The sequence below is a fragment of the Eptesicus fuscus genome, chromosome 12 (assembly GCF_027574615.1).
Source record: "Eptesicus fuscus isolate TK198812 chromosome 12, DD_ASM_mEF_20220401, whole genome shotgun sequence".
Taxonomy (NCBI): Eukaryota; Metazoa; Chordata; class Mammalia; order Chiroptera; family Vespertilionidae; genus Eptesicus; species Eptesicus fuscus.
In genome coordinates, this window is record NC_072484.1 from 88,466,892 (window position 1) to 88,492,830 (window position 25,939).

The 25,939-nt window shown below is 49.9% G+C and overlaps 1 protein-coding gene across 1 annotated transcript; it reads right to left on the minus strand.

Moving 5' to 3' along the window:
* Positions 1 to 1,764: 1,764 nt before the first annotated feature.
* Positions 1,765 to 25,037, minus strand: MEP1B (meprin A subunit beta). Its single transcript, XM_054723607.1, has 14 exons — positions 24,975 to 25,037; positions 22,876 to 22,894; positions 22,030 to 22,074; positions 21,901 to 21,944; positions 19,462 to 19,540; positions 16,984 to 17,101; positions 16,053 to 16,231; positions 13,897 to 14,115; positions 11,871 to 12,023; positions 10,242 to 10,457; positions 7,148 to 7,591; positions 4,987 to 5,166; positions 3,058 to 3,214; positions 1,765 to 2,005 (listed from the first exon to the last, which is right to left on the minus strand). The coding sequence occupies exons 1-14, from the start codon at positions 25,035 to 25,037 to the stop codon at positions 1,765 to 1,767; spliced, it is 2,157 nt and encodes a 718-aa protein (XP_054579582.1).
* Between the last annotated feature and the right edge of the window lie 902 nt (positions 25,038 to 25,939).

Here is a 25,939-nt window from a genome sequence, read left to right on the forward strand (position 1 = left end):
GCTCAGTAGTCCTGCCCTTTAACACGAAGGCTCCCATGTAGGACATGTGCTATCCCCAAAACACCCTTGCCCAATGTTTCACTCTTCTTGGGGGGCAGCTCCAATCCAATGGCTATTGATGCTGTGAGTACCCCCCTGGCCTCCATTCAGGACACACCTAAGGGGCCATCCCAGCTCCAGAGATTGAGGGGGGCTGAGCCCTCAGCTGCTGAGAGGGTTAACTTGAAACGCAGGCAGTCAGGGCAGGGCCCAGGGGAAACAGAGGCAGGTGGCACAGAGGCAGGGCAGACACGGCCGCTGGAGCAGCCTGACCACAGGGACCAACCACGCAGAAACCATGACGTGTTTCTGGGCTCAAGCGGGAGGCGTGGGAAAACCAGGGCGGGCCCGCAGCAGCCGGTGTACGAACGCATAGAAGCAAAGCTCAGCACGGGAACAGACAAAGCACACACAGAAACAGGGACAGCTCAGCACGGGAACAGAAAGCACACACAGAAACAGGGACAGCTCAGCACGGAACAGACAAAGCACACACAGAAACAGGGACAGCTCAGCACGGGAACAGACAAAGCACATACAGAAACAGGGACAGCTCAGCACGGGAACAGACAAAGCACACACAGAAACAGGGACAGCTCAGCACGGGAACGGAAAGCACACACAGAGACGGGACCGTTCAGGTCCGCTGCCGGGCAAGAACAATTGAGGGTGTCACCAGGGGACGGCACGGGGAGCCTAGAGCAGGTGCAGCAAATACACACCCTGGACTACAAGGCTTCCCGGGCAGCCCGTTCTTGGGGCCCCGCCCCGGGGGAGCCTGAATCTGCTTGTAATAAACTTTTACTTAAATCTTCTGTCCGCGGAGCTCATTCTCCGGGGTCTCGAGACACGACCCCGGGAAACACCTCGGCTCCCCGTTCCGGCCACTAACCACTCATCCCTGTGACCACATCCAGCCCAACCGCCCGCCCTCAGCCCGGCTGCCCTCACTCTGGCCCAGGTGCTCCCGGAGCGCTGCCCACTCAACCTCCCGCCGGCCAGCGTCCACCTGAGCCTGCTTCCCAGCGACCGGCCGAGCCCGGGGGGTGTAAAGTCTGAGGCCAGGCTTCAGACCTCCACATGGGAACTGGCCTTACAACGGGGGCCTTCTCTCACAGAAGGGCCCCAGATGCGCCTGCACCCCCTCCCCCAGCCTTAGCCCCGCCGTCAAGCACAGGCTTTTCCAACGAAAACCTCCAGGCCCCTCTCCCCGTCCCGGAGGTGGGAGCTCGGGCAGGGCCGCTCTGCCTTTCGGCAGGGACACAATTCTAGGAAGATAACCAACTCCCCCAGAGCCTCCGCGGACCCCAGTTTAAGAACCCGTGATTCAAAAACAGATCCAGAGACAGAGAAGCATCAGACAGACCGTCCGACCTCAGAGGGAAGGCGGGGAGGGGAGGGTTAGAGATCAGCCCAAGGACTTGCATGCATAGAAGCATAGCCCGTGGACACAGACCATAGGGGGCGAGGGCCTCGAGGGGGGAGCGGGGCTTAGGAGAGGTCAATGGGAGGAGGGAAGGGGGACATATGGAATACTTTCAACAATAAAAAATTTAAAAATAAATAAGTAAATAATTTCCAAAAACAAAACAAGAGCCATTGATTCATGGTGAAGGCCACCAAAACGCGTGGTCTGCAGGCAGTGGTCCCCAGCACGGGGAAGGAAGAGAAGCATTTTTAAAGTCTATCTAAAAAGTCTCCGTTCTTCCTCATAGGAGTTCATCCCTAGGTTTGAGTAACCAAATCTCGGACTGCACTCACATTTTCCACAGGTGCGCCCGCCGTGCTGGAGCCCGCCGCCCGACGGTAGCGCTTCCGGGTGCAGTAGACACTGACCAGGGTGACCACCAGCATCACCCCGAACACGGCGGCCGTGGACGACGCCGCGATGATGATGGTGTCTCGTGTGGAGCCCCTCTTTTCACACCGCTGCCCCACGTACCACCAGTCTTCCCCCGACGGGCACCTGCGCGGCCAGAGCATGCTCTGTTAGGAGTTGGCGTTTAAATGGAGCAACTTCTGCCTGGCGGGCGTGGCTCCGTGGATGAGCGAGGCCCTATGGACCAGGAGGCCACGGTTCGATTCCCGGTCAGGGCACAGGCCCGGGTTGTGGGCTCGATCCCCAGAGTGGGGCGTGCAGAAGGCAGTCGATCCACGATTCTCTCTCGACATTGATGTTTCTCTCTCTCTCCTTCTCCCTTCCTCTCTGAAATTAAAAAAAATAAAAATAAATAAATCTGAGCATCTTCACCATGAAAGGTGTGTGTCAACGTCCAGGTCCTTGACCTTGGGGAGATTTCACTCCGGACTAGAGGGGGTGGGACTAGCACCAGGGGACACAGACGGGGGCCAGGAATGACTTCTGATCTGGTTCTCAGGACAGCAGCTCCGAGGGCGAAGGAAGGGGGCGTGGGGAATGGAGAAAATGTAGCTCTCAGAGTCCTAGTCCCTCGCCTCCCAGCTCTACACCCTGCCCAAGCTCTTCCCCAAACTTAAGGATCTCCACCTGCTTAACGGGGCAGTTACACGGACCACATCTGACTATTGTGGGGACTTCAGATGTGTCACTCATGAGGACTTTTTCAGACAATGAGAACATAATGTGCTGGTTTTTATTGATTTTTTTTTTTAGAGAGAGAGGGAGGGAGAGAGGGTTAGAAAGATAGAAACATCATCAATCAGCTGCCTCCTGCTCGCCCCCTACTGGAGAGCAAGCCCACAACCCAGGCCTGTGCCCTGACTGGGAATCAAACCGTGACCTTCTGGTTCCTAGGTTGACACTCAGCCACTGAGCCACACCGGCCAGGCTCATGTGCTATTTTTTCATAAGTAATTTTATTGTTCTTGTGACCACCCAAAGTCCCAAATAAAGAGCAAAAAATAAATATCCTATGGCTGGTTCTGAGATGGGAATGAACTGATTTCACTCATGAGAGATATCAGTATTCACTCGCACACAGCGGGAATGATAGGATTTCAGACAGAAGAGGGGGGCGGTCTGGCCCAGGGACCCCTCACCTGCACTCAGCTCTGCCATTCCGGACGGTGCAGACGCCGTCGTTCTCACAGGCGAAGTTCACGCAGAGGTCAGGGGTGCCGGCGGTGGGGGTGCCGGCCGTGGGGGTGCCGGCCGTGGGGGCCGGCTGCGGGGCTGTGGTGTTCAGGTGGGATATGTCTAAGGGCGGAGAGCAGGGGTGGATGGAAATCAGGTTTTGCTTTAACAAGTGTTTGACTTCTAAATTTCAGAATAGATGATCGGGTTTCGGGCTGGTGAGAGATGCAGGTATAGTCCAGCAATAGCCTCAGACGGTGAGCTAACACAGAGGCAGGTCACATCTAGTGCAGAGGAAAGCTGGGCCCGCCTGGGGGGCTACCACGGAACCCCATGCTCGCCGGGGCCTGGGCTTGCTGAACGCCAAGGGCCCGCGGCCTGGTGGCTGTTCACCTAAGAACAGAGGCGTTCAGAGAGGCCAGGGGCGTTCCTTGAGATCAGCTCCTGGGGAAGCAGAGATCCTGCAGAAACACGCCACCGTTAAGTGGCCCCATTGGTTATTTTCTTACAGGACCAGCCCTCAAGGGACAGACAAGGAGACCAAAGAGGGGTCCCAAGCAGCTGAGGGGCCCGCCCGAAGCCTCGGCCTCGGCCCTCTCGCTTCCTGCGTGGGGCCGTCGGGCCGTCGGGGTACTCGGTGAAAGCAGCGGGGCCCTGCCGAGCTGGGCGCTGTTCCAGGGGGGTTTCCTGGGGCTCCCTACCCACACGGGGTCGGAGGGAACTGACGAACGTGGGACTCGTGGAGGGAGGAATCGTTTCATGTCGCCTCTCTGCCCTCGACACAAGTTTCCCGGAATAATTTTTTCCAAGGAGTGTCATTTAGACTCGCTCCAACGGACACTGCAGTAACAACGCCCTGGGTTTACCCACCACTTCCCTCACAAACAGGACCCTGATTTCCTGAGATGCAGCTGGTCTCCGGGTGTAAATGAGTCAAACCCTACCCCATAGAACATGGGAACCACCAGAATTCCTGGAAAAGGTGTTCTTTGGCCGCCATAGGTAAGAAACTTTAAAAGATGACAGATTATTACTGCCAAGATGTGTGTGCATGTGTGTGTGTGTGCTGTATATAGTCCCAGCAAAATGTATACATGCACTTTGAATAATTATAAAGGCAGCGTTTATTTAAAGATACATTTCATTTTCAAAACTGAGCTATCAGCTGTTAAAGTGTGCACACATTTGGGGGAGGGGGGCACGCTGTATATTTAAAAAAAGATAATAAAGATAATTCATTTTAAATTCAACTTCATGTGCTTGTGTGACATTTTTATTTCTGGAATCCTAGACTATAGTTCTTGGGCAGGCGTCCTCAAACTATGGCCCGCGGGCCACGTGCGGGTGTTTTTGCCGTTTTGTTTTTTTACTTCAAAATAAGATATGTGCAGTGTGCATAGGAATGTGTTCATAGCTTTTTTTAAACTATAGTCCGGCCCTCCAACGGCCTGAGGGACAGTGAACTGGCCCCCTGTTTAAAGAGTTTGAGGACCCCTGTTCTAGGGTATAATGGCTATACTTTAACTTACCTTTTTTAAAAATATTTTTTTATTGTCGATAGTATTACAGATATTTCCCTCCCCCTCCCTTTATCCCTCTCCTCCCAGATCCTACCCCCCCCCCACTTTAACTTATTTCTGAAGTTTTCCAGCTGCAAGTTTTTTACTATTACTCCATGTAGTGGTAATTAAAACCTTTATCCTGGAACCCTCCATTTCAATTAGTTTCATATTGTTAATGATTCATACCCAAAAATAAATAAATAAATAGAATTTCCACCCAGGCCCATTTCCTCCCACATCCCTAGTGAAGGCGCCTACAAACAGGACCTGCCCGGTCACGGAGATCCCACAACAAGGACCCGAGCAGCTGAGGCGGCACCGGCTACCGCGTACCTTCCACCGTCAGCAGGAGGTAAACGTCGTCTCCCTTGATGAAGTCTCTGCTCTTCAGCCGCTCGTGGGTGATGAAGGCACTGGTGCCCCAGCCCCGACCTCTTCTAAACTGAGTCCCGTTCGGGAAGGAGGCCACCTGCCCCACCTTGGAGGGCCTGTCCCAGAAATAGCTCCCGTCGTCTGCAAAAGCAATTCGTACGCAGGGGCTGCGTTCAGCACCCGCTCGGCTCTCGGTGGCAGGAAACAGGCAGCGTGACACCCAACTAGGATGGCGCTCCCAGTGACTACATGCCGCCGGGGACCTGGGATGCGGCCCTGCCAGTGGCTGGAGCGTGGCCATTTCTCTGCCCCGAGGAGATGAGGCTGCCGGCAGCGGGGACCACGCTCTGGGGCTCTGGGTCCCGGGGGGAGGGTACAGGAAGTGTCCCAGCTGGGGAGTCAGGTCTGTACTGACGGGCCAGCAGAGACCCACTGCCCGGGACAGTCATTGCTCACGACCTTCTGAGCTGTAGATCGGCCTGCTGACTGACTTAAACCAATTTGCTGCTGATCGAGTTTTCAATATTAGCGCAGAGCGGCTTATCTTAACTGACTGCTCACCTACCAGCTGAGTCCTCAGGAGCAGAAGGCAGAGAGAGAGCAGTGCCCTGGGGACAGGTGGCGGCCACCCAACCCGGAGCCATTGTCAGCGTCATTCAGGGAGGAATGTGTTTTAAAAGAGGAAAGAGCCCTAGCTGGTTTGGCTCAATGGATAGAGCGTCAGCCTGCGGACTGAAGGGTCCCAGGTTCGATTCCGGCCAAGGGCACATGCCGGGTTTGCGGGCTCGATCCCCAGTGTGGGACTTGCAGGAGGCAGCCAATCCATGATTCTTTCTCATCATTGATGTTTCTATCTCTCTCTTCCTCTCCCTTCCTCTCTAAAATCAATAAAATATATTTTTAAAATAAATAAATAAATAAAAATTAATAAATAAAATTTAAAAAGGAAAGAAATTCTGAACATCACGTCCCTACAGCCTTTTGTGGATGTTATTTTTCCCCCTGTGTCACATAAATCCATTATTTTCGTGTGTAGAGTTCAGATTTGGCAGTAATATTCACCTGGCCATAATTCCATGTGTCCCCTTATTGGGTTCCCAGGTGGCAACGGATTATTAAAATGAGAAATGTGATCATTGTACCCTGGCCACGTGGCTCGGTGGGCTGGAGCATCACCCCATACACCAAAAGGTGTGCGATCGATTCTCGGTGAAGGCGCATACCTAGGTTTGTGGGTTCGATCCCAGTCGAGGTGCGTACGGAGGCAACAGATCGATGTTTCTCACTCACATCAATGTTTTGTTTCTCTCTCTCTCTATCTATCTCTCTCCCCCTTCTTCTCTCTCTAAAATCAATAAAAACATACCCTCGATCAAGGATTAGGAAATAAAAAGAAATGTGATCATAGCCTTCTGGATTCTGCTCCTTTTTGAGACTGGAAGAGGGGGGAAATGTCCCCATTGGCAAATCCTCCAGAACCCCATAAAAAGGTGTAATCCACTCCCCCGCTTCCCGACACTCCTCAGCATCTGCTCCTCTGCCTTCTGAACAAAAGCCAGCCCCTGACAAGAGCGGCCTTGGCTTGGGCGACCCCAGTGGCAATGTCAGGGTAGCGCAGAGGAGAACTCAGCAGCTGGCACCTCTTCACTCCAGGCCTTTCCCCAAACGTCGGTGCTCGATCTGGAGTGGTTCTCCTAACTAATCTCTGTGGCTATTGTCACTGCCCCCCGGTCACTGCTGAGACATTACGTACGCTCCCAGAGGTTATTCCTCAAGATCTATTTGCTTAGCTAATGAGAAGCAAACCTTGGATTTCCATGCAGGCATGTCCGACTCTAAAACCAGCATTCCTGGCCCAACACTGGGAATTCAGGAATGGCCATCCAGTCCCAGGGACACAGTCAGTATCGTCTCTGTCTGCCCTTCCCCGCTGCCATTCCTGACGCTCTCCTGCCCAGGGGGACTGTCCACAGCTGCGGAAGCTCTTCCCCCTCTTCCCCTCTGCTCCTAAATCCGGGCTCAGAAGCCCCTCGGTGCCCGGCTGTGCAGAGTCATTCCCAAGCCACCCGTCCCTCCACGAGCAAGGACCGTGCGTGAGCGACAAAGAAAAGGAGTCACGAACCGGTGGTCAGAAGCGGGTCTGTAGTTACACTCCGCTGGTTGGACATGCGCTGTCGAATGTCAGGGTTCTGGTCCAGGAGTGTCATGGTGGCTTGTTGCCAAGGACAGGGCCACTCTAACTGCTCATCGTTGGCTCCAGAGATCAAGTGGAAATATATCCCTGCGTTAGTCGGCTGGCTCAGGGTCAAGGAGATCTGGAAGGCATAACCTTTAGGAGAGTAAAACGGAGGGCTATAGAGGGTTCCATCGGGGCTGCCCATCAACTGTGTGAAATTCCTGATGCGCCAGATGTGATGAGGGCACCGTGTTTCCGAAAGATTGATGTCGTCGAGGGACAGGCCGCCCAGGGATGCACCGGCACCTCTGACCCCGCCAAACAGCACCCGGAACTTGTTGGCTACTTGCAGCGTTACGTGGTAAAGCTGCCAGCTCCCCGTGGGTATGTCTGCAAAACACACGTTATCATTGCAACGAAGACACCGGGCAGTGGGCCACATGCAAGTCAACATGAGAGCGCTAGCCTTCGTGGGCGGACGCTCCTCCTAGGACTACCGGTTCCCACAGGTCTGAGGTCTGGCGTTCCCACTCCTCCAGCCCCCGTCCTTTCACTTCCAGATATTTCTGTGGGGTCGGACTCCTCTCTGCAATATTCGTATGTTTAGCTAGCCGTTTCTCAGATAGGTCACCCTTTCCCAGAGATGGGTGAGCCAGCAACAGCATCAAACTCATGAGCACTCCATGCCCTACGTAGGGGTGACCTTTCATTCTGTGTTAATTCTGTGTTAAGTAAACGGTCAAGCAAACCCACTGGTCTACACCTGTACCCACGATTCCTGTGATACCCTGCCAAAGCCTCCTTTCACATGCTTACACTCTGCTTGGAACACTGCCTTTACGTGGAACATTTCCAACCAACTTTTCAGCAGTGTTAAACAGGCTCCACCAGAGCCCACGTCCTACAATTTACTCCTTAATCAGACCAGTGACTCAGCATTATAAATATTTATCTACTATTTCATACCGTCTCCTCTCTCCCCAGCTGCACTCCCCTCCACTGTTTTCCCCACCCCCGGCTGGCCGCACGGCTAGGCCGTCCTGTCTTATTTTCCGGTATCGCATACCCACATAAGAAAGAGCACATTCACATTTCTTCAGAAGCCCCAGGGAGAGAACAGCTCAATTTATGTGAAACTCATAATGAACACAACAATTTGAGATTTAAATATATTGGCACTTAATGAGAAACACAATTGCTTGAAAATAACTTATAATATCCAGATTACAGAAAATGCCATTGTCCATGGATGGACTCTAGATTGAGCAAAAACCTTTCACGAGAGCTTCCACTTTATTACAGTACTCTCTGTTTAAATTCTGCACTCCTAGAAGAGATCAACCAAAGAGCTCTTATACTCATACGCATAGCCATGGCCACAGGCAATAGGGTGGGGAAGACCTGGGGGAGGTGCGGGGAGGGGCTGGGAGGTACAGGGGGGGAATGGAAGGTATCTGTAGTACTATCCTATCTAATCAGAGAGGAATATGACGACCACATAACGACCGGATCACGGATCTGCAGGAGAGTGGGGAGGCGAACTACAAGCGGGTGGCGGAGAGCTACAGGAGGGGGCAGGGCAGCAAGCTATGAGGGGGGAGGGGGAGGAGGGGGAGAGGGGGAGGGCAGGGGGGGGCGGGGAGGTGGGGGGAGCTACAGGAGGGGGCAGGGCAGCAGGCTATGAGGGGGGGAGGGGGAGGGGGCGGGGGAGCTACAGGAGGGGGCAGGGCAGCAAGCTATGAGGGGGGAGGGGGAGGAGGGTGGGGGGAGCTACAGGAGGGGGCAGGGCAGCAGGCTATGAGGGGAGGAGGGGGAGGAGGGGGGAGCTACAGGAGGGGGCAGGGCAGCAGGCTATGAGGGGGGAGGGGGAGGAGGGGGGAGCTACAGGAGGGGGCAGGGCAGCAGGCTATGAGGGGAGGAGGGGGAGGGGGGTGGGGAAGCTACAGGAGGGCAGCAGAGAGCTACTGGCACACAAATTCGTGCGCAGGGCTACTAGTCAACAATAAAAATATATTTTAAAAATTAATAAATTCTGGACTCGTGAACAAGTTTTTAAGTACCTTCTGTGCTATTGTGTATCAGTGATAACAGCACAGATTGCCAATGGAAAGGCATATCTGTATCTTACAGACGTGCTGTGTGTTGTATTATACTTGCATATAAGGCATGTGTACAGTGTGTGGTATGTGTATGTGTGAAGTGAGATGGAGACCCTCACTGTAGGTGTTCACAGGGAAACCGTCATTGTTTTCAGATGGTTTTTCCTAGTTAATGGGGGGAGGGGGGCCAGGGGGGCACATGACCTATAGCATACTATGGATCGATTTTACAGTAGGTTTGACTCAATTCATTCAAACCAGGAGGCCAGCATGTGGGCAGACAGTCACGTAGTGGCCAGCCCCGCGGGAACCCTTCCCAACCCTCGGCTTTCATAGGGGATCGGCATGCCCCCCTCTGGCCGTGATTGGAGTGACGGTGGGCGCCCACATGGCGTTGCCCTCACTCCACGGAGGAATGGCCCCAGAAGTTTCATTAACCAAGTCCTGAACATCAGAACCCTTCAGCGGGACTCCTTTGTAAGCTGGAAACTAGAGGAAGAGGCCCCTTTCCGTCCGACGTGGTAAGAAGTGAAACAGCCAAAGCCCCAGGTTCGTGGACAAAGCCCAGTGAGACGCAGGAGAGGCGCCCAGCCGCGTTCAGGGACAGGGCCCACCCTGCCGAGGCCAGCTCCGCCCTCGTCCACGCCACAGCTCAGCCACACCGAGCCGGGGACGCGTCCCATGTTGCTGAAGCTGGCTTCCATTCGTGGCCTAGAACTGGCCTCCTCCGTGCCGGAGACTGAGCTACGGTTTCTTAGGTGAGTCACACCCACAGCACAGAGGACCCTGGACGTAGCTTCCTTCCCACAGCTTAGCCCCACAGGAGCAGCTGCTAAGCTGAAAAGCAATGGCCCGAGCCCCTGCCCTCTTGTGGGTGGTGCACCGAGCCGAGCTTAGATTGCCTCCCTCTGACGCACACAGGGAGGCTGTGGGCACGGTACCTCTTATTTCTTCCACCAGGGTCACAGTGCCGTTCTCGGAGCCTGCGGAATACTCGCGGATGTAAATGTTCAGCTGGTCCCTGTCACCCCCACTGTTGTACAAATAGAACTGCAGGCACTGAAAGCCTCGCTTCGGGTACAGGGTCCTGCTCTCCAGCACCGCCGTGGCGCCCGCGTTCACAGCGCTGCTGTCGAAGTGCATGAAGAAGCCGGCGCCTGGGACAAGGGGAACAGCAGACGTGAGAGCGAGCAGCTGCTGGGTCCGGGAAGCGTGTCTGTGGCTCCCGAGTTCCCCTCACTGCCCACGTGTGCAGGGCACTGACATATGGTTCCAGGAGCAGAAAGCTTATGAGAGAGACAGCATCAGGCCTCCGTTTCCTTTCTATAGATGCTAGCTTTCAAAAATGGAAAAATGTGTCACCAACAGGCCGAGCGTCATCCTATGAACCAGGAAGTCACGGTTTGATTCCCGGGTTTCGGGCTCGATCCCCAGCGGGAGACATGCAGGAGGCAGCCAATCAGTGATTCCCTCTCATCATTGATGTTTCTATCTCTCTCTCCCTCTCCCTTCTTATCTGAAATCAATAAAAATGTATTTAAAATACATCCTATCTAACAAAGAGGGAATATGCTAATTGACCCTTACGCCATCACAAAGATGGCAGCGCCCACAGCCAATAAGGAGGGAATATGCTAATTGACTGCCCTGCCCTCAAAGATGGCGGTGCCCACAGCCAATAAGGAGGAAATATGCTAATTAAATGCCCCACCCTCAAAGATGGCAGCGCCCACAGCCACAAGATGGCAGCTCCCAGTCCCCTCAGCCCCATCGGGGCGGCAGGTGCTTGGCAAGGCCAGGCCCGCCCCCAGGCGAGCCCGGCCTTGCCACCCACCTGCCTCTGGAGTCCTCCAGTCCCCTCAGCCCCCCAGCCGCCCAGGGCCACCCGAGGCTCATGTAACCAGGGCCGGCCGAACGGGGAAGCCCCTCGCCCTTGGAGGCCCACTCCCCGCCTAGACCAGCTGAGCTGAAGCAGTGCCTCTGGGCTCTGAAGTCTACTTTCACCTATTTGCTGAAAAAAAATGAGCAAATAAATGAAAAATTGGTACTTGTGGCCAAAAAAAAAAAAAAAAAAAGCCCATTTAATTGAAAAGAAAATTATAATAGAAAAATATACTTATGTGAATAAAATTAAATAAATTGTACTCTCTACCTTCAAGTGTTTTTGTAATGGCAGCATGCAGTCACGGCCAGCTGAAACCCTGATGCTGACCACTCCACGGCACAGTGCTGCTCCCTAGCAAGCCGCCTGCATCCTGCAAGCTTCGAGGAAAGAGCTCGCTCCAAAGATGGGGTCCCCCAGGAGAGACCGCCTCCCCTGCGTGGGCGCCTAGATGAGGGGGTACAGGCTTCGCAGAGCCCAGCTCAGACTCAGGAGGTAAAGCAAGCTCAGACCCCAAGCAGAGAGTTAGCTGTGTCCTTGTGGCACAGACCTGAGTCCGAGGCGGCAGCCTGTGGCTCTCGTGAGTAATTCAGATGGGAGTTAGAGAGAGAAGGCCCGGTCTCTCCTGGCAGAGGGCAAGGCTAGAAGCGCCGAGTGGGCGTGAGCCTAGACGCCCTCCCTCCGGTACCTGCGCACTGGCCCATGTTGGAGTGGTCGCTCTCCGGCCCCCTGGGCACCCGGGACACCCGCTGCCAGTCCGCACTGTCGCCTGAGCCCTGGATCATCCCGCACACGTTTTCCAGCTCGAAATCGCACGAGTCCATGAAGCTCAAGGAAGAGGCTACAAAAGCAGAGAACAATTATTGACACTCACACATCATGATAATCGAAGCAATAAAAGCAGAGCTTAAGCCCTGGCTGGTCTGGCTCAGTGGACAGAGCGTCAGCCTGCGGACTGAAGGGTTCCAGGTTCGATTCCGGTCAAGGGCACATGCCCGGGTTGCAGCCTCGATCCCCTGTCGGGGGCGTGCAGGAGGCAGCCGATCAATGATTCCCTCTCATCGTTGATGTTTCTATCTCTCTCTCCCTCTCCCTTCCTCTCTGAAATCAACAAAATATATTTTAAAAAATAGAGTTTAGTACCGCTGGTGTGGCTCAGGGGTTGAGCATCGACCTACGAACCAGGACGTCCCCGTTGGATTCCCGGTCAGGGCACATGCCCGGGTTGTGAGCTCAATCCCCACTAGGGGGCGTGCAGGAGGCAGCCGATCAATGATTCTCTCTCATCATCGATGTTTCTCCCTCTCCCTCTTTCTTCTCTCTGAAATCAATAATATATATATATATATATATTTTTATATATTATTTTTTTTTTTTTTTAACGGAGCTTATCACGGAAGTCCTAGGGATGCCAGGAGGGCATTGAAGGAGGCACCTCGGCCAGAGCAGGTCTGGCTCAGTGGATAGAGCATTGGCCTGCAGACTAAAGGGTCTGGGGTTCAATTCCAGTCAAGGGCACATGCCTGGGCTGCGTGCTGGATCCCAGCAGGGCATGCAGAGGCAGGCAATCGGTGATTCTCTCTCATCATTGGTGTTTCTCTCTCTCTCTCCCTCCCCCTTCCTCTCTGAAAAATCAATAAAAATATATTTAAAGCCGAAACCGGTTTGGCTCAGTGGATAGAGCGTCGGCATGCGGACTGAAAGGTCCCAGGTTCGATTCCAGTCAAGGGCTCCTGGTTCCGGGTGGTGGGGCTCGCAGGCGCCTGGATGTCTGCAGGACCAAGACATGAGCAGCTCCGTGGATCTGAACATACCGCCCGGCCCAAGTCTTTTCATGAAACTGTCTGACTATAGCGCCCGAGTCTACACTCCTGTCCTATTCAGATTACCAAACCGGCACCCACACCATCGGGTCCCGGTTAGGTGATGACTGCGCCTCATTTGGGCTGAAGCGTTTGGAAGATCAAACTGGTCCCCATGCGCATTAGTGACAGCTCAGAAACCTGCGTGGGACGTGTTCCTGCAAGACCCGATCTATTTTTACACCTGAAGCCAGACTGCGTGAGCAGCAAAGTGCGGCCTCCAAATGGTAGACTGGGGTTTGGGTGCTTTGAAAAATAAAATCAAGCCGAAACCAGTTTGGCTCAGTGGATAGAGCATCGGCCTGTGGACTGAAAGGTCCTAGGTTCGATTCCAGTCAAGGGCATATACCTTGGTTGCGGGCACATCCCCAGTAGGAGGTGTGCAGGAGGCAGCTGATCGATGTTTCTCTCTCATTGATGTTTCTAACTCTCTATCCCTCTCCCTTCCTCTCTGTAAAAAATCAATAAAATATATTTAAAAATAAAAATAAAATAAAATAAAGCCAAAACCGGTTTGGCTCAGTGGATAGAGCGTCAGCCTGTGGACTGAAAGGTCCCGGGTTCAATTCCAGTCAAGGGCATATACATTGGTTGCGGGCACATCCCCAGTGGAAGGTGTATAGGACGCAGCTGATCAATGTTTCTAGCTCTCTATCCCTCTCCCTTCCTCTCTGTAAAAAAATCAATAAAATATATTTTTAAAAAATAAAATAAATAAAATAATAATAATAAAAAATAAAATCAAGCTTTTATCATTTCAGAGAGCTCAGTAATGCTCAGCAAAATGGCACCGAACGTAATTTTCCCGGGGAGCAGAGAGAGACAGGAGCCCCCGCAGAGCCGGTCGCATACAGCAGTTGTAGAGCCGGTTCAGCTTGAGGAGGTCAGAGTCGCTGAAGTCCATCCGCTGGCCGATCACATCCATGAAGTCCGGGATCCTCGTTACGATGGTGGGTTCCGTTCCGTTCCTGAAGGCGGTTTTGCTGTAGTGCATGACTGACGTGTAGTCATAGGGAACATTCAGAGAGTCCGAGACTTGGTCATCATAGACGTTAAAATTGTTCTCTTTGCCTGAATGGTACATTAAAAAAATGTTTAAGTTACTTGATGTTCACAGAATTCCGTTTATTTTACTCTGAACGCGGTCAGTTTAGGAACGGAGACTGTAATAAACACACCGCCACCTTTGCTATAGCTGCTCTACGTTATTTCAGGGGAGTTTCATGCATCCTGTCTCAGAAGGCAGTGTTCAGGCTTAGAACTGGGATACCAGCCATCGCGCTGAACATAGCTAAGTTCTCATTGCAGCCCAAAGTGGGCTGTTAGCATTGGGCCCACGGTTCTGAGACCTGCACAGGGAAAGGAGGGTTCTAGAAGGTCCTGTGGAAACAGGCAGGTTCATTGGCAGGCGGTGACGGAAGCGCAGGGCGTCCGCAGCGGGTGGAGGTGAAAGGAAGAGGATTTGGGAGGGGCGGTGGGATGGGACCTGGGGTTATAATGCAGAGTCACCGGAGGATTCACACAGTCGGGGTTTCGTGGTGCCTGGAATACGTGTAGCTGTTTTGTAAATGAATACATTTAGAGAGGGTACCACGCTGCTTAGCATCACCTATGGCAACTGATTGCAACTTGAAATCAAATGGTTTTGTGGGCACGATGAGGCAGGTCTGCTGGCCAAAGCACATGCATGTGTTGTCAAATCTAGACAGAAGTTTCTGCCAACGACGAGACGCCAGGCACCCTACAGAATGAGGCCGTGGAGTAAAGGTAAGCGCTGCTCTTGCTGCAGAAATCCTTTCGTCTCTGCTGGCCTTACCACGTTGAGATCAGGACACGGGGAGAGGGCGTGGGAAGGAGCAGGAGCTGTGGTGTTAAGATTACGATGTCAGCCCTAACCGGCTTGGCTCAGTGGATAGAGCATCGGCCTGTGGACTAAAAGGTCCCAGGTTCGATTCGGGTCAAGGGCATGTACCTTGGTTGCGGGCACATCCCCAGTAGGAGGTGTGCAGGATGCAGCTGATCGATGTTTCTCTCTCATCGATGTTTCTAACTCTCTGTCCCTCTCCCTTCCTCTCTGTAAAAAAGCAATAAAATATATATTTTTTAAAAAGATTATGATGTCAGCCAGGATAGCGTGGCTCAGTGGTTGAGCATCGACCTATGAACCGGGAGGTCACGGTTCGATCCCCAGTAGGGGGGCGTACAGGAGGCAGCTGATCAATGATTCTCTCTCATCATTGATGTTTCTATCTCTCCTTCTCCCTCCCTCTTTGAAATCAATAAAAATATCTTTTTTAAAAAGGTTATGATGTCATAGGCCTCGGTACAGAGCAGACCTCACAGTGCCCCACACGACCGCGATGCTGAACTAGGAGGCAGGGCCGGTGGCAGCTGTCACGGTGGGAATGTGGAGAGCGTGAGCTCTGGCCGGACCTGGTGTGAAGACCTTCCAGAGTCGGGACACAAAGTCACAGGAGTTCAGGCTGTCCACCTACTGCAGTGTTTCCCAAAGTGGGTTCCATGGATCCGTAATCCAAATACTCCACAAAAAGAAAACACAAAAAGACCAGGAACTACGCCGCTTTAGGAAACGCTGCTGCCTCGGAGATTTACACTTCACCTTCATCTAACCACGACTCGGAGCAGTACAGCAGTGCGCGTGACTGTTAGTTTCATTGCTTTTAACCTAGGATTTCCCAGACTCATGTGACCGCGGATCCCTTGTCACGCAACACCCGGGAGCATGTTGGCGAACAGTGCTCCCTAACACGAGCTTTAGGAAACATTAGCTTCTAAGATCAAGTCCAGCTCAAATGTATGAAGGGATATTGCTGTGCCCCGACAACCTTCATCCACTTCAACTCACTGAGTTAGAGCTAAATGAAGTAAGACATCAAAACATCAGCGTTTTCCTACTGTGTACGGTTGGCACGGATGGCCGGAGAGGGCACAATGCTTAGATTCAGTCCTTAACGAACTAAAAGTGTAAGAAAACAAGAGACATATACCTGACTGAATTCTGTCCCAAATGATGCTGACGTAGTCGTCCCGGTCAGAGCGCGACTGCTCGTGCCAGAAGCCCAGGGCGTGCAGGAACTCGTGTTGAATGGTTGCTATCCTGTCACAGTTTTCCCCGATGGAGAGATTTTGCTTCCCAACGCGCCTGTTTCCTATCGAAGACCAGCAGCTTACAGGAGAGTTCACAGGAGAGAGGGGAGAGGGTGTTATAACGATGCAGGTGAGGTCTCAGGTCAAGATCCCTCATTGCTAATCTGCTTAGTTACCCGCCGGGATCCTTCACCGTGGAGGGACCTGAACACCAGTCCCTTCTCTCCTAACCCTGGTGAGCTAGGAACAGTGTTCCCACCAGATGGTCTTTGCGGAACTTGCCCTGACACCAAAAAGAACCTAGGAGCCAGTCATCCCACGTCAGCCTCATCCTGATTGTTCCTGGAAGTGTCCGGTGTTTCAGACGGTCCTTGCTATGCCGATGGCCATTCATAAGGGTCTGATAGGTACAGCAACCACTCAGAATCGGTGTGCTCCAAGCTAATAGCACTGTCACCTTCTTAACGCAGGCAGTAAGAGTCACTAGGTAAAAATAAATTTAAATACACACACACACACTCGTGTTTTACTTGAAGAGGAACATAAGAAGTAGCTGAAGTTCACAAAGTTGTGAGATGGATGCCATGCAATCCCACCCTCCTTATCTAAAATAAATAAATAAATAAAAATGAAAAGATTGGCAGGCTGCTTGCCTGTATGAAAATACTATTTTATGGCTAGAAAAACTAGAGCCAGCTGTCTTTTACTCTCCTACAAACAGGGAAGGAAGCCCCACCCTCTCTCAAGGTCAGGGCCTAGGGCAATTGCTGTGATATCCTGTCCCAGCCACACAGTTCTCATTAACACCCTCAGAGAACACTCTCCACGTACCCACTGCCCTTGAACACTGATATATAGTTCGCTTCTCCAGTCCAAGGCTTGAAGTCGATGCATGTTTTTAAGCGATAGCGTTCAAATGCGTTGAGGATAACTCCCTTAGCATTCATTTCTGAGGGAAGAAAACAAACAAAAATATGTAGCTCATTAATATAAACAAGAGTTAAATCCCTATGACATCTCATCAACATTAAAAAGAAATGACGTTGGACAAAAATATGGACAATAATACTGCCATATTATAATGCAAGTATTTGATTACTCTTCAGGTCCCTTATTTCACCCCATATTTCTATCTATACCAATTCCTAAAAGTTGCTCCCCAGGCTGAATTTCACCCTTGGACATTTCACTCAACACCACCTTCTTGGGTCATTCAATCAGATCCACTATCTATGGAGTACCTGCTACATGCAAGGCTCCGTGAAAGATGCTCATTCATGCCCACGGCTTCAACCTTTTCCTACATCCAAATAACTCCCCAATATTTCTCTCTCCGAGTGACCAGGCTACCCACCAACACTTTCCATATCTCTACCACAGTGAGCCTGATGCACTTCAAAGTCTGCATTCCAAGAACTAATTTCCACCACACTTCTCTACCCTACCCACCTTGAGACATATTCCTTATTCTTGTTAAAGGTGCTACAATTCATCAAGACCTCTTGCTGTCAATCACTAAATCTAACAATTGCCTCCTACATGTCTTAGATGTATCCATTCTTGTCTACCCTTACTTAGAGAATCTTGGCTCAAAAACTCTTCAGTTGTTCCCTAATTATCTCCCACCGTCTCCCACCTGATCTCCCTCCTTTCTTATTGCCCCGTCAATAATACATTTCTACACTGCCACAAAGGGGTAAATCTTCTTCCACAAAAACTCTTGGTGGTTCCACGTTACCATCAGCATAGACTTTCCCAATCCAGATCCTGCCTACCTGTCCACCCTCACTCTCTCCTCCCTTCCCGTCTACATCCCAGCTAAGGGTGGTTGTTTTTCCCTTCCCCGAGCCTTTGCACATGGGCCTAGGGCACCCTTCCCTAGAGGCACCTCGCCCGGGAAATGCTGTAGGTGTCGTCGTGGTGGGTGAAAAGCACTTCACGCAAAGAAATGAATGTCTCTTGAGGAACAGAATGCAAACTCAGTTTCCATCTCACTTGTCCCTCCTCCCCAGCACCCGTGAATGATGTACAACTTGCACAACCTTCACTCACCCCTGCTGCTTAGTGCCACCTGTTCCCTAATGTTCACACCTTTATATGTAGGTGGCTCACATAGCTCTCTGAACATATGACTAATCATTACGACTATTCCATTCTCTTGTAATAAGTTTTTGGTTTATCTGAATATCCACTGAAGTGTATGATCTCTAAGGAAGAGTTCCCAAACAGCAGTTCCTAAGCTGATGCTGGTCAGTGATATCATTTTCACTAGTCCATATACAAAATGAGGATCGGCCCTGCTGGCCTGGCTCAGTGGTTGAGCGCCGACTTATGAACCAGGAGGTGATGGTTCGATTCCTAGTCAGGGCTCATGCCCGGGTTGTGGGCTCAGTACCCAATGTGGGACGTGCAGGAGGCAGCCAATCAATGATTCTCTCTCATCGTTGATGTTTCTATCTCTCTCCCTTGATCTCTGAAATCAATAAAAATATATAAAAAATTAAATAAAGACCATGTTTTAGAGTGGCCCATTACAATTAAATTTCTTCTATAGAAAAGCTATCCTTGCCCTAACCGGTTTGGCTCAGTGGATAGAGCGTCAGCCTGCAGAGTGAAGGGTCCCAGGTTCGATTCCGGTCAAGGGCATGTACCTTGGTTGCGGGCACATCCCCAGTAGGAGGTGTGCAGGAGGCAGCTGATTGATGTTTCTCTTTCATCGATGTTTCTAACTCTCTATCCCTCTCCCTTCCTCTCCGTAAAAAAATCAATAAAATACATTTTTTTTTAAAAAAGCTATCCTTGGTTTTGGATTAGATTTTTCTGACTTTTTACTATTAAAACACTATTTCTTTTATGAAAGGGGATGATAAAAGATAGTGGGTTCTTGTTTAAGCTCCTGACTTGGCAAAATGAAACGTTGGTAAAGCAATGCCAATTCCTAGAGTTTCATTTGTTTGGTTGTTTTGGTTTTTACTCATATGTGAATCTGAAACCACGGCTCCACAATAAAAACTAGCTCCCTAATCTTCATGTCCCTGGAATGGAATAATCCAGCACAGAGGAGGCACTCCATAAATGTTGGTTAAATTAATTCCTTTATTGTCCAAAGCTCAACCAATATTTCAGACAAAGTCACTTAGGTTCTTTTTATTGTCCACTTTGCTTATTTTTTTAAGTAACTTTACATACCTACAGAAAGCAACAAACAAAAAACCGTCAAAAACCATAATTGCATGCCCTTAGAAATACTGTTATCACATTCTTTCAGGAACATACAACAGTTATGGACACTCCAAGGTTTATACTAACCCAAGCTATCTTCTAGAACATATGGAATGGTATTAGGCCACCTATAGTTTTCTCCAATGATGGAATTTCTATCTTGTACCTGTAAAACATAAATATGAAAAAGGTAATTAAGTGAATCAGGCAAAAATTTACAAAACAACAAATAGTTAATCTAGCAATAAATGAAGTTTTAAGCTCTCCCAGCCAGTTTAAACAAACTGTGTGTGCGCACACATGTGCCTGTGTGTGTACCTCTGCTTTTATCATATTAGAACAAAGTTTCTAGGAGGAAATTTCTATCACTAATTTTGTTTATAGAGTTGAAGAAGAAATCATGCAAAACCGTGTAAAGAATGATTGTTATAAAACTGAACTATAAATATTGGTAGACTTATAAACTAGTTTCCATACAAGAGACTAGTGGCCTGGTGCATGAAATTCATGCACATTAAAAGGGAATTAATTAGAGGAAATATTTTAATATTGCTATTTGCCCTTTCTCTATAATAGAAGTGTCAGAGATGAAAAAAATTAGTCAAATGTATATGAAAATCTTCCTCCTGTCAGAGTCTGGGGCTGACCCTGGGACCCAGAGTCAAGTCCCTGCCCACCCACATGCACCTCAAAATCATGTGAGACCCAGTCCCAGATGGACCCACCCTCATTGGGTGAGATCCAGACCCAGCCGGTCCCACCTCTGTCAAGATCCGCTGGGCGGGGGGCACGGCCTCAGGTGCCCCATCAAGACCCACTGGGTGGGGGGGCACAGCTTCAGGTCCCCCAGCCTGGTGCCGGGTGGGGGGCACAGCCTCAGGTCCCTCAGCGCACCCTCAGGTCCCCTGGTCCATCAATCCCCACCAGGCGGGGGGCATAGCCTCAGGTCCCAAGCCCTGGCCCGGTGCCACGCAGCCTCGGGTGTCTGCTGATCACTTGTTACAGCTTGTGGCAGCTCATTATGGGAACCCTGCCTCCACTGTGGGTGCAGCCATCTTGTGATGGCATGAGGGTCAATTTGCATATTGCCTCTCTATTATATAGGATTACAAATATACAAAAAGGAAGTGATAGCAAAACCTCAATAATCTTGATCTCACAGAGTCAGAAAAGTTACATGAACTGGGGCAACATTTTTTAAAATTTTTAAACAACTTGAAATTTTTATAGTAAAGAACTAATTTCGCCCATGCCTTCATCCAGTCAACGGAATGAACACTGCTCTAGGGAATAGGGGTTCGCTGGTAACAAAACTGCCAAGGTCTTTACCTTCACGGAGCTAATATCTAGCGAAAGAGACAAGTAGGATGTAAGGAAACAAATTAAGATTAAACCGGCTGCATTTAATTGTAGTGTAGGAAATTTTTTTTAAAAAAGGGGGGTGTGTGGATAAAAGTAAAGGGACAGGGAGTATGTTAGCTAAGAGGTCAGGCCAGGGGTCTTTGAAAGGAGGACATTTAAGGTGGACCTGGAATGATAAGAAGGAGCCAGGATTGAAAGGAACCTTAGGAAGATCGTTTCGGGCAGAGGAACCAGTGGTCGCCCTGATTCTGACGTGGGAATCTGCTTGGTATGTTTTGAGGATGATTTGAGGCCGAAGCCTAATGAGTTAGGACAGAAAAGAAATAAGATAAGAGAGGAAGACAGGGAGGGGAGGGGAGGGGAGAAGAGGAGAAATGAGAGGAGAACTAGGCAGGAGTTAAATTATGCGAGGTCTTGAAGACTATGGGTCAACTTGGATATTATTCTAAATGCAATAGGAAGCTATTGAAGTTTCAAGCCAGGAAGTGAAATAGTGTCATTGAGTTTTCCCCTTAGAAAAGGGCAATATTTGAAATAGAAAGACAAGTTAGGAGAAGAGTGGATTCTTTGAGGTATAGGTTGGAGATAGCAATGACAGAACTTGCTGAAGGATTGGATGGTGGGAAGAGGGAAAGGGAAGAAGCAAAGGCGACTCCTGGATTGTTTACTTACTCAGTGGCAGGGGGTGAAGGCGTCGTAAGGACTTCACTAAGAGGGGACTCGTGCAAAGTCTGGGAGGAACTCTTACTTGTAGCTGTCAGGGTAGAAGTCAGAACCTATCTCTGTGGTAAAAAGCCTGATTCACTGAAGATGTAGACGTTTAGTTTAGCTTTGCTTCAACTACATTGGATCAGTGAGGTTCTATTTAAAAATGAAAATATTGTTCCAATAATGAAAATCAAAAACATCAATAAGACCGAGGCACCCCTGGGGAGTGATCGTGGCTTTAACCACACAGAAATCTGAGTAACAGATCACGAAGACCCTGTTTTGTGAGTTCCTTGCAGGACAATGCATTCATTGAACAAATGTGTCACTGTGATTCTGTGCACGTAGAGATGATCGGGCTTAACTAAGCCCAGGCTTGCCAATCATTCTCAGATACTCTGTTTCTTAGCTTCCAGTGATTCATAGAAGAGTCTTCCTTGCATTGTCTCAACTCACCCCGTCAAGTCTGATGTCTCCCTCAAAAAGATCCAGTCCCAAAGCTAAGAGGAAAGATAGAAATTCATGTTAGCAAATTTGTTCAAACTCCTCACTTAATAAAAAATGCAAAAAATAAAATCCACAAACCTTCATTGATATCAAATATATCCTGGTCAATTCCACCATCTACATCTTTAACTGAAATAAAGAAAAACACATTGAACATTATGTTTATGAAAGAAGAAATCTTTATCAATTATTGGATTAGAAGTGAGCAAGTTTCTAATCAGATGAGTGATTACTTGGCTCTGAATTAATACATATACATTGATTGATTGATTGATTGGTTGGTTGGTTGAGAACCCCTCATGAACCAGGCTTGATGCTATGGAGCTTTTACATATATGCTCTTGTCCTATTTGTGTCCCTTGAATCTCTAATGACTTCAAGAATAGGAAATTCATTACTTCATAAAATATTAAACTCAATTTGGAAGACTAAGTAGCAGAATTGATGAAATAGAAAGCAAATGTTTAAATTTGGTCAAACCAGTTCCATCTACCCATATAGGTATATTCTTTGCAATAGCATATCTTGGAACTCGCAAGCAAAATCCCTAACTTAAATTTAAATTTATCTTTTAAATTGCAAAGGGGTGAATAACATGGCCAAATCTCTCAGTGTACAGCTGAATAGGATGTTCATCTGACCTGACACAAAATAGCTAAATTAATAATAGCAAGCATTTATGGATGTCTGTGTGTCAGGCACTGTTTGGCCTCCTACTCCTCCATCCGTTTTTCTGCTGGGTACGTAGAACCCTGGACCAGGAAATAAAACGCTCCTCAATGAATCAAGAGAAGGCAGTATTTGATCAAAGTTCAATGCAATTATGCAAGCACTTAGCATTAAATGTGTCCCAAGTTCTTCTGTTCTATTACACACATAACTTCCTTTTCATTTAACTTAGAGCAAATCTCAAAATACACTCACCAAAATTTTCTGGAGTTGGCTGGGAAACAAACGCATAAAAGAAGATATTATTTATGATGCCCATGATTTAATGGTCTTCTGGGTTCCAATTTATATCTAGCCATTTGGGGGGGCGGGTTCCATTAATACTATGAATTACTTTCTGACATTTATCTAAGACAGTTAAATTGGAGCCTAAGATGACTTTCTGACCAAAGGGTCTCCCCATTTCTTATAAAAACATAAAACTTTCTGCCCAGCCGGTGTGGTTCAGTGGTTGAGCGTCAACCTACGAACCAGGAGGTCACGGTTCAATTCCCGGTCAGGGCACATGCCCGGGTTGCGGGCTCGATCCCCAGTGTGGGGCATAGAGGAAGCAGCTGATCAATGATTCTCTCTCATCACTGATGTTTCTCTCTCTCTCTCCCCCTCTTCCTTCCTCTCTGAAATCAATTAAAAAATACATTTTTAAAAACTTCCTGTTATATGAAAGAAACTAGAAACCAACTTCACAGACTGGAGAGAAGGCAGAACATAGGACTCCAGCCCTGAAATGTGCTTACTTTTATCACAAATTTCCAAAGAATTCATGCAGTCGTGTTTGGAAACCCTAAAAATTTATTCCCAACATTGAAATATTATTGTAATGTATAACAACCCTTTAAAAATAAATTTTATTGAAGACCTCATTAATCATGGTTTACTTTCCTATTTCACTCAAGACGCTGCCTTCAAAGACAATACCAAATGTCTAAGAAAAAAGCCTGTGGGTGTGGATAGCATTGTTATTACAAACAAACACACTTCTGAAGATAGAAGCAACGCAGTGAAACCTAGACTACATGGGTGGGAAATCGGGTAACCCTAGGAATGCCGAGGGCGCTAGTGAAACAGCTCATGGGCCCGGGGGGGCGCGGATCGAGGTTACAGCTCTGATTCCACCAGCTACCAGGAGGCAGCTCCCCTTCCAGACACTCGGTGAAGCCCGGCCGCACCTGCTCTGCAGGGCACCGTGAGGCTCACACGACGTCACGTGAAAGCACTTTTTAAACTCTAACAAAATGTCACCCAACTGTAAGGAACAATTTTGTGTAAGTACAGGTTCCATATCTACGTTCTAGATTCACGGGGAGCCTTTGGAGAGAGTGGGCATGAGTGCATTGGACCATGACCGTCCTCGCTGATAGGAACAGGCGCTGTGGGGCCTCACGCCTCAGCCACACAGACAGACACATGTGAGCCTCACGCCTCAGCCACACAGACACATGTGAGCCTCACGCCTCAGCCACACAGACACATGTGAGCCTCACGCCTCAGCCACACAGACACATGTGAGCCTCACGCCTCAGCCACACAGACAGACACATGCGAGCCTCACGCCTCAGCCACACAGACACATGTGAGCCTCACACCTCAGCCACACAGACACATGTGAGCCTCACGCCTCAGCCACACAGACAGACACATGCGAGCCTCACGCCTCAGCCACACAGACAGACACATGCGAGCGCTCCTACTGAACAAGGTGTGCGTTTGTCCTGATGGCAGTCTGGAGGCTGACAATGGCTTCTCTTGTTCTCAGCGCCACGGTTGCTGTTCACGGACCATCAGCACATCATGGTGACTGCTGTTTTAAATGACAGCCAGAGGCTGCCGAGCATTCGGAACCTCACACAGACCCCGGGCTGGTGGTGGCACAAACTGCCTGTCACTCAGAGGCCCGGTCTCACTTCATGGGAGCGGCCGGGAAATCCATGTTGCCCGCCTTCCTGAGCATGTCCTGTGCCCTGACAGGCACCACTCGCTCCCTTCGCCTCACCTCCCGGGCCAGCAATCTGATGTCACTCAGCGATAAAATGGACCGATTTTCCCGTTTCCCATCTTATCAGAAGAAAACTTGTTACGGAACGATGAAACAGAGAGACACCCAGCGTTCTGTCCATGTCTCTGCCTCCCCGGACCCCCCCCCCCCCCACCCCGTCCCTGCTCGCCAAAAGGAAACGCTCATTCCATTAACACGGCAACGTTCATAAAAAACAGAAAGCGAGCCAATTTTTCTTTAGCAAATGCTATCAGCGGCCCAGATTGTTCTCATTGTTCCCCACACATTGTTTTCTTACCAGGCCAGACGCCACGAGGCAGGAGGCAGCGAGCAGCAGCCGAGGCAGAACCCGTGAATCCATGCTGTCACCTGCGGCTGGAAGTTGCAAACTATGCAATTGAGAACGGCACTCACCTTTTAAAAGGCAAACATCATCACTTGTAGCCTTTGATCCAGCTTGCAGGCCAGCTCGCTGCGGCGCAATGCCTCCAATCAAGGAGCTAAAGTCCAGTATCCCTCTCGCGGCCCGTGGCGCTGATCGCTTGGCCGGTTTGTTCTGTGTGTCAACGTTCAATGGGCATTGCCTGGCTGAGCCCCGGTCCTGAAGTAGGTTCTCCAGTGTGTACCTGCTGGTGCCCCAGACTAAGGAGTGCCTACTGAGCGAAAGAAAATGTCAAATTGCTTCTTCATCTCCGTCTTTCAAATAGTAAACATTTGTGCGGCTCCCCCTGCCCGTTCAGCCCTGTGCTGCTTCAATCCGGCCAGTGTGTCCACAGCTTTTCATTGTTCGTTCACTTAATAAAATGTATTGAGTTACAAAATCCATTCATGTGCTAGGCATCTGGTACATTTGTGGTCCAGGTGAACAGTAGCCAAACGGCAACATATTCCACTCCTGAAAAGTCCCCTCAAGCAAACTCGGGCGGGACTTCAGGGAAAGAGGCAGAGCTGGTTACCGGTTTTCCAATAAACTGACCTTCCCAGTCCACCTCTCAATTCGGCCTCACTTTTTGCTCCTTTTCTTGGGATAACGTCCCTTTAGGGACAACCTACGCTACCTCGGTTCCTACAGTTTCCCTCTCAACTTACTTGTGGGGCAGGTTACATTTTTTAAGTGCTATTTTCCCCACAGTATTTCTTTCCTACCCGAGATGGCCCGGGCCCGTCCCACGATAATAGAAAGGATCTAAGAAGACACGTAACAGAGACAGAGGCATGGAGGCTGCTTTGTGAACACAAGAAGTCGTCCCCACCCTCTGACAG